The sequence below is a fragment of the Kryptolebias marmoratus genome, linkage group LG4 (genome assembly GCF_001649575.2).
Source record: "Kryptolebias marmoratus isolate JLee-2015 linkage group LG4, ASM164957v2, whole genome shotgun sequence".
NCBI lineage: Eukaryota > Metazoa > Chordata > Actinopteri > Cyprinodontiformes > Rivulidae > Kryptolebias > Kryptolebias marmoratus.
In genome coordinates this window covers 10343483-10352784 of record NC_051433.1, presented here as the reverse complement: position 1 = coordinate 10352784, position 9302 = coordinate 10343483, and the positions used below count along the sequence as shown (strand labels likewise).

At 40.1% G+C, this 9302-nt stretch overlaps 1 protein-coding gene across 1 annotated transcript; it reads left to right on the top strand.

Moving 5' to 3' along the window:
* Nucleotides 1–3173: 3173 nt before the first annotated feature.
* On the top strand, nt 3174–8602 carry park7 (parkinson protein 7). The gene is made up of 6 exons (XM_017408610.3): nt 3174–3367; nt 3877–3978; nt 4218–4277; nt 5398–5467; nt 7851–7937; nt 8266–8602. Exons 1-6 carry the CDS (start codon nt 3278–3280, stop codon nt 8424–8426), a joined length of 570 nt encoding a protein of 189 aa, XP_017264099.1. The 5' UTR covers nt 3174–3277; the 3' UTR covers nt 8427–8602.
* The last annotated feature ends 700 nt before the right edge of the window (nt 8603–9302 follow it).

The window sequence follows — 9302 nt, the reverse complement described above, 5'->3', positions numbered from 1 at the left end:
AGGCACACAACACTAATCCTCCTTGTGTCTTTATTGCCCTCTGTGCGGAGGAGCAGGCCGGGACTGAGGCTGGGGGGTTGGAGGGGGGCGCGCACCGCTGCAGGGCCCGGTGTGATCAGGGTTCCTGTTTGAAGATGGGCCACACTGTACAGCATTAGGACATCTAATAGAAGCAAGCTGAGAGCAAACCAGACTGATACTTGCTGAGACAGAGAGGGAGAAGAAAGGAAAAAGGAGAGCCCTTAAATATAAGCCCCCTCCTCCTCTTTCATTGGGGAGGGGGGGCATAATTTGAGGATAGGCAGATTATGGCAACCAGAAATGACTGTGAGGCAATTCTGGCCCATGTTGTTACACATACTCAATAAGCTAAACAACACATTAATGTGCTGCTTCAATTTATAAAACAGCCTCTGTGGTTGAAAACCATTTGTCATGGGTTGGATTTGCAGGAATCTCATTTTGGATATTCTACAGCATTTAACACAAATTGTTTAATGAACGCTGAAACCTTCCTTACAGTTCAAGTTGAAATCGTTGATCTTAAAATTTCAGATAATTTAAAAAAAGGTCGCTTTCATACAAACCCAACTTTTGCACATTTCTGATATTACTTTGAGAAAGTGCTGCTCGGAGTGGCTCCTCACAGTTGTCCCCACTCAGCTGGCGCCATCTTGTGTCCGTTTGGAGCAGCCCGGTGCAGAAAGCAGGTGCATAAAATTCAATGTCACCTTTTTTTTTTCCTTCCTCTGGATCTCCTCGCTGTCTCCCAGCTGTCACCTGAGCGCTTGGCAGCATAAGGTAATGGCATCAAGATGCAATCAAGATTATATGCTTGTCACTCATCCCTGTGCTCTCGGTGGCTTACAGTGTGTGAAACAGACACAAGATAAAGCCTGCGCCCAGATGGGAAGATAAACTGCTTCTAAATATTCATCAGTTTTCTGACTGCAGAAATGTGACCCATTAGATCACTAAGAGGGGAAATTGGTTAGAAAGGGGCTGCAGCAAAAAGAGCTGAAGAGGAGTAATGCAAAGTATATTAAAAAAAATCATTTGAAATGTTTTAATCTCTGCCTGTAGAAGCAAATTTTCACTTTGAATTTTTGTGGCTTTCTTCCTGGCTAGGAATCTCAAACAGGGAGTATCTCAACTGAACAGAACCTCTTCTTGTAACTACATCCAGAGTTTATTTTCATGTTTACACAGTTTCTTATCATATGCAATAATAACAGGATTACTTTGTGACAAACAGCAATTTGTGGAATTCCCTCATTTCAGTTCGAGGATTTTCTTTTCGCCTTGTTCCTGTTTTATACTGAAGAAAGAAATGCTTCTGGATTCTTGTCTGCCCGTAGGTTTGATCCCAGAAACCCTTCAGGTTTTTCGAACAGACCTCTGTGAGGAACCAGATAAAAAAAGAAAGCAAAGAAATGCTTGATGATGCAGGCATGAAGGAGCAAAGGAAAATACTATAATTTGCTACAGAATCCACTGATGAGGATGCTTTATATGCAGTCAGACCAAGGAAAAGGCATATATTACTTACATAAACTGCACTTTGTATAATAGTTTCTGGCCAAAATCACAACAAAACTCTATGCAGATAGTTTGTTTTATTCATATTTGTCTCATAATACTTTACAAGCTTTACCAAAAAATAAATGTTCCCCAAAACAAAAGTTTTCTACATTTTCTAATTATTCTTTCACATAAAACTACATCTAGCACAATTCATTCAAAAGTCAGCATAAACTTGTGAGTACTGTAACTTGTTCTTTTTTTTAAAAAATAGAAATGTTGGTGCTTCTGTAAAGAAAATATAGGCTTTGTCTCCTTTTTTTTCTATTTGAATGCGTTACTGGGAATAAATAAAGGATCGTGGACAGTCATCTCATTTGCAGTGTTTGTATCTATTTTCAAGCCTTGTTTCAGTCACAAAGACGTGAACCTTGAGATGATAAAGCCCCGTGCAAACGCTTTTATTCATCAGTTGTTAGTCAGACCGTTTCCTTCTCATGTCTCATCCTTAAGTCACTTTCGAAACATTTTCCCAGTCTAATCATGCTCTTGATGATAACATACTGAACAGAATTAGAACTGTACATAAGTGAATTAATGTATGGAAATTTGCTCAAGTGCCTTCTTCAGGTCTGGTTCAGTTGATCCCCAGCTGCATTTGTTGGTAATCACAGCTGCTTCTCGAATTCACTCACAGGCACGCAATAAACAACCTGCTGGCAGCAACCCCGGCGCTTTTGTCTAATCCGTCGTTTCACTGGGCTCTAGTTTGTTATAAGAATATGACAATGAATCTCAGCAGCAGAATACACAGAGGCACATTAGGATGTGTGCCTGCACACTGAAGCTTCAGACACAAAGTCTGGGATTTACACTGGAATACGGGGCCCCTAACGCTCTCAAGAGTCTGGTGCAGAAGTTGTCAGACAGATCTTGAAAAACTTTTAGGCCTGTTTTAAAACCACAATGAATAGTTTGCTCCACTGGGCATGTGGGTTGCTTCATACGGTAAGTTAGAGAACAGCCAAACTAATAACACTTGGATGTTTTTGCCTTCAGAGTCAAAGTCACATTTTAGTATTTGGTCACAAGACAGTCATCGGAATCAAGACATGGATGAACAGAAACAAACAAACAAACAAACCTAAAAGTAATTTTGTTTTTAAAGTTCTCATGAAAATTCTTTATTGAATTACTGTCCAACGCCTCTCCCTGCTGGACGAAACCGTGAATTACCTGCTGTTAGCACTTAAACAGGGAATACTACTAATAAATATTAAATATAAATATATTTTTCTTAAAAGTAAAATAATGGCTTCAGAATGTCGTGCAATATCTGCCAGTAAATTTACTTTCTTCTTCTTCTTCTTCTTAATAATAAATAAATAGGCATTCAGGTTGTCCTCAGTTGTGCATATTGGTGATTTAAAGTGAAGGGATGAAGTGATAAATAAATGTGAATATAGAGGGAAACACATTGAATTTCTTATTTACTCTTGCAGCTATTTTATTGACGGTTCTTTTCGAGTCCAAACATCTTTGGTTCAGATATTATTTTAAACAGGAACGAATTATCAGTCCACTCGAAAGACGAGACGAAGAGTTTGAACACAAAAAGTACCGTGTTCGTAAAGGGGGATAAAAAGACGCGGTCTGGCAACCCACCCTTCCTTCTCTCAGCTAGCGGCGCGTCTGCTTTCTGCTCGAAGTTACAGCGTCTTCACTTCTGCAGGAAAGTCACTGCGAGCTCAGCACCATGGCAGGGAAGAGAGCGATAGTAATCCTGTCCAAAGGTGCAGAGGAGATGGAAACAGTTGTTCCCGTGGACATTATGCGCAGAGCCGGGGTTTGTACTTGACGAGATGCTGAATGCTAACAGTTAGCAACATAGCCTGCTAGCTTTGTTTACATTAGCCACCCCTTTCAGACGCTGGACTGCAACGCTGTCACGGTTTTAAAGTTTGTGATTTAAGCAACTTTTTAGAGATATTTTACTGACTGTAGTAATAAGAAAGAATCGTGTTACCAGATATTGTATTTTTGGAGTGCTTGAGAAGTATTGAATGCTAACATAGCAGCACTTTTGTTCAGATAGTAGCATTTGTTGCATCAGTGAAGTTTTATCCACGTTTGGCTTCCAGTTTGCTAAATGCAGACATGGTCTCCTAACCTTTGCAGTGAGTGCAGGCTGATGCCAAGTTTAAAATGTCAAAGTCCAACCTCATTTAACCTCCACGCTGGCCTTTCAAAATAAAAGTCTCAACCGTCTGCAGTGCACCGAGGATGCCATGTTGTGCTGTGAACCTGCATTCTTAACTTCTTGTCTGTTTGATTGATTGTTTGTTTGTTTGTTAGATTGCAGTCACTGTTGCGGGTCTGACAGGAAAAGAGCCAGTCCAGTGCAGCAGAAACGTCGTCATCTGTCCTGATACAAGCCTGGAGGAAGCCAGCAAACAGGTGCTGCCCAAAATCCACACATAACTAATTACAGAAAAATCCCTAATAAGATGTGCTGCGGTCAGAACAATATCAGTCCATCCTGGCATTGATTCTACAAGCCTCTTGATATTAATGAGATTACAAGCAAATAGAAATAGAACCAAATCAAGTCCGAAAGTTTGAAAAATAATGACTGGAATTATATTATGTTTTTCTTTGGTAATGTCATTTAATCCTCATTTGGTTTGTCTCCCAAGGGCCCTTATGATGTTGTGGTCTTGCCCGGAGGAATGCCAGGAGCTCAGAATCTGGCAGAGGTGAGAAAATACTCAGAGGAAGCCTCACATTTTGCAGAAGTCAAAACGACTTTGACTGATAATTTTGAGGGTGGAAACTTTGTGCAAAGATAACCAAGCTGAAACACCATTTTGAATTTTTATTTTCTGTTTCTGATTCACATTTAGATAAGCTCAGCTGACATCAGACTCGGTTTTCAGCTTAATTTACATAAAATGCCTGAATGACGCTGTTAGAAACACTGACATAAAAGGAAAGAATTTCAGGTTGCTGGACAGAAACTCCTAACGTGTAGGATATGATTTAAATATGTGCGTAAGCCAGAAGCAGAATCGGTCGCAGTCAGAGGTGACAGATTTGTTGGACAGTTTGATGGCCTGCGGCAGGAAAGACTTCCTGTATCAGCTGCTCACGCAGTCGCAGTCTGTTAGGAAAAAAGTGCTCCGCTGTCTCTTCAGCGCGTGGTGGACGGGATACTCCGGCTTGTCTTTTATGGACATCGGTTTGTTCAGCATTTGTTTCTCCACCATTTCAAACTGATCCATGAAGCAATCCCACGTCCGAAACCTTTTAAAGTAATCAAACATTCTGTAAAAGTTGTTGAATGAGTCAGCAAATTATGATGCCTTTTTAAATTTATATTCATATTATATATGACATCATATGAAGCCAGTAGTGATCAGCAGTAGTTTAGTGGTGAAGTTTTTCTTTATTTACACACTTTGAAGCCATTTTAAGGGACCACTTCTTCCCCAGTGTATGATGACATACCTGCATTGATTGGAAGTAATGATGGAGACAGTATGTTTGTGTTTATATTTTGTGAATTTTCTATACTATTAGGGGTCTGTGTTCCTTAGGTGCCATAGAGAATCAAAATTTTTTTTTGTTTGTTTCTAACATTAGTCCTGTTACATTATTTAATTCTCTGTTGCAGTCATTTTGTGAAAACATTCAGTTGAAACATTTGCATTTATTGGCTTACAAATGTGAGCTGAACTTGTTTCATTTGAGGCGAGTCTGTGCACGGCGTGTTTAAAACCCTGCTACTTTGCGTTATAATATAGCTGGCGTACGCGCAGCGGGTTGTCGTCTCCTCCGAATGAGTCACCATGCATCTGTTTTTCCTCTCTCTTACAGTCTCCTGCTGTGAAGGAGGTGCTGAAGGATCAAGATGGCAGAAAAGGCCTGATTGCAGCCATCTGTGCAGGTGCAGCTTTGAAAACAAACCGGCCATAATTATACACAACCCTCGTCCTAATAGATTTGTCTCTCGGGGGGGTTAAATATGACGTGACCTTAAACTTGACAGCTTTGTTTTATTTATTTTTATGGCATTCCACACGCGGTGTGGAAATGTGGTTTAACAAAACACAAGCAGGTGGCAGTTGTCTGAATCTGGGCTCAGATTGCATATTAAACTATTTATTGAGGGTATCCACATATGTTCTTTTTTTTTTTTTTTTTAGAGCTTTGAATGTAATTAGACTAAAAAAAAATATTTTATGAAGTTGATATAGTTAGACTTTTACTTTTGTAGGTTGTTGCTGTGAGCCCATAACATAAATATAGTCTAATTCTTTATTTTTCTCTGGCTGTAAGGCTGCTGAGTCACTAGTAACATTTATAAGGGAAACATGGTTTTATTTCAGCATATTTTTACTAAATATGAAATCGACCAAACAAACAAAACTTGATACCTGAAATGAGCTTTTAGGTTGCAAAACATAACAAATCCACCAAAGGGATGATTGTAGGATCTTTTCCATCCCATCAAGGGAAAGAAAACCCTTTAAATGTCAGACAAGTTGTGGAAGTGTTTTTTATTTTATTTTCACGGTAAAGATCAACTAGTACCAGAAAGGAAAATGGGAAAAAGTTTGCTGAACTTTCAATGCCTCAAGGTTGTAGGCATTAATAGGCAGCTGTGCCTCAGTGGTCGTCTTCCAGTCTGAAGACGGGGATTTAACCACATTTCTGCAGGGTTCCAAAGAGTCCTAGAGCAAAAACACTGTGTCCCCTATACCTCCCACCTCCAGTGTCTTTATGATTATTGGTGAGAGAGCAGATAAAGCTCTGGTCACATAGACTGCAGCTGTATAACACGGTACTGTCTGAGTGTGTGTGTGAACGGGATCATTGTAAACACCCAGATGAGACATGTTCTTTAAAGGGTGGATCATTTATCAGCTCATCTCTGAGCATCAAAAAGACTTGAAGGAAGTTTTAATGGCAAAGGTGGTTTCCAGTGGTGCAGAACCAGTAGTGTTTATTGAAGGTGTGACGGAAGCAGCCATTTAAATTTAATCATAGAAACGTCCCGTCTGTCTACATTTAACTACGAACAGCAAAAGCCAATCAGGCAGCTGTAAACAGTAAAAACGGACTCTAGCCTAAGATCTACTGACAGATCAGCCTGGGAGTTAAGGTGCAAGGTGGTGGATTTAAGGACTTTGAGCATTTTTAGCTACTGGATGTCCTCTGAAACTGTTTTTCACATGGCTTTGCTTCATTATAGTAAATATGCCCCGTGTCCAAATGCTGCACAGTTGAAGTATTTATTTTTTTTGTTATGTCTGAAACCCCCCGTGTAATTTTAAGCGAAAGCATGTGCATTTGATTGTGCCCCTGAAGCACGTCCATTTTATCCGACAGCTCCTGTAAGCGGAGAAAGGGAGAAAGGGCAAAAGGAAAGGCATTTTGAATTGGGACGTGGGACCAGCGCAGCAAATTGGACTGAAAGGTGTCCTAGAAATGAGTCGAATTCTCATGGGAACATGCCCGTTAATGGAAACGGCAGGAGAGGCCTTTGCAAAACTTACTATTCTGTCATAACACGGACGTTGTTGTTCAAATAAACTAAAATCTTGATTGCAGAGAGCAAATCATACATATTTCGTATTGTTTAGATAATAAAATATAGTCATCATCTTGTTTTCTCTCTTCATATTTCTCGTCTTTTATCCCCCAGACTGATCTCCTCTGAGTAGCTTGGCTTTAACTGGCAGTCTGTTGTTCTGCCAGGGGGGAGTGTAATCTTGAAACTGCACGGGAACGCAGCCAGAGGAGCATGATCAATAACTTTCTATTTATTAACAGTTTTTGGATGCACTCACAGTAGTGCGAGGACATTATCAAAGTTAATGCAGCAGCAGTCGGTGTCCTCAGCCTCCCCCTTTTTCTTTTTCTTTTTTTTTCCTCCTCCCTTTTCAATGTGGTGCGTAGACTTCGGAGAGAAACTGAAACTGTATACTGTGCGAGTGTATTCTTGGAAACAACGGGAAGGTTGAGGACACCTTTAGGACACAAGTGTCATTAGATATTTTCTACATGCGCCATTCATTTATTATTAACATCATGCAAATCTTCTACTTTTGATGAAATGTTATATTTTTTGTTTTATTAAGGTTGTTTTGTGTTCTACTTTGAAGGGTGAGGCGTTCCAGTGTTTGTTTTATTTTTTTAATTTTTTGTTAACACCATAAATATGAAAACTAGAGATTAAACTAGCAAAACAGCATTTGCTTTTGTGTTATTTAGCAAAAAGCTGAAAAAAAATCAACAAAACCTTAAACGGCTTTGCCCTTCTTCAGGTCCCACGGCTCTTCTGGCACATGGAATCGGCTACGGCAGCACAGTCACTACACATCCTGCCATGAAGGAGAAGATGATGGCTGGAGGTAAAATAAAATAAAATAAATCGACCTTTTGAACCACTAATGGTTTTTAATACATTTACTGTACTGCTGTCAGCAGAAAGAGGTTGTAAGTGTTTGTGAAAGGCAGCAGATGGCGCTGTTCGGGCTTTTTGTTTGCCACAGTGCAGTTGGACCACAGCACTTCCAGGTTGAAGGAGGATGCAGGGATTTGGCAGAACATGCCAGAACTGAACCCGTTCAGTCCTAGATTGTGTTTTCACGCCATGTGCTTTAAGTACTCTTGTGCCCGTAACACGCTGCTGTTAGCTCACACTTTGTTGTTATCCTTATGCTCCTTGTCTTTTTTTAGAGCACTATAAATATTCAGAGGCCCGAGTGCAGAAGGATGGCCATTACATCACCAGCCAAGGGCCAGGAACCAGCTTTGAGTTCGCCCTGACGATTGTAGAGGAACTCATGGGGGCTGAGGTTGCAGCTCAAGTCAAGGCTCCTCTTATTATGAAAGACTGACTCCAGTTCGCTTTTAGTCCCGTAAACGGCACTGCCCGGTATAACGGTCTGGATTAACAGAGACGGCTGATTCAGGAAAAGTGACGAAACATTTTCTCTCCAGGACACGAGCCCGACCAGTTCTTTTCTCTCATTACACTGGTAACAAATAAATGGATGGCACTTTAAACATGAAACTGTGGTATGGATAATTACTGAATGCTCTCCACATAAAACTGATTTTGTTTCATTGTTAATCACATTATTTAGAGGGCTAATGTTGCTGACTTTCAGAAATAGGAATAAGAAAGGTTGACTGGACAGGTTGGACGTTAGGTTGGACTTTGTTGTCCTGATAATACTTAGCTGTGTCAGTGTCAGGTTTTGCTACTTTTAACCAACCCTTTGCTGCTTTTTGCTAGCCTAAAGTTACATTTAGCATTTACATTTGAAGCATTTAGCTAATTTTAGGTAGCCTTTTGCTCCATTTAGCTAGCTACCCTTCCATTTTTAGCTTCTGATTACAATTTTGCTGTTTTAATATATTTTTTAATTGGTGTTTTGCTCCCTTTTAGTTAGACTTTTGTTTCTTTTAGCTAGACTTTTACTCCATTTAGCTTTCAGCTAGGCTTATGCGGCTTTGAGCTTCTAGCTACTGTTTTGCTCCTTTTAGCTTATTGCTAGCCTAATGATACATTTTAGCTGATTTTGAACTAGTCAAATGATACATTTAGCTTTGAGCTAGCCTTTTGCTGCTTTTAGTTACCATTATATCCTTTAGCTGGTGTTCTGCTTCTTTTATCTCCATCAGCTCAGTTTCAGCTGCTTCTGCAAACGCCAGCAGTCGTTCAGCGCCTGGCGTTCGCGCTGCATATTCACAGGAAACATTTTTTTTGT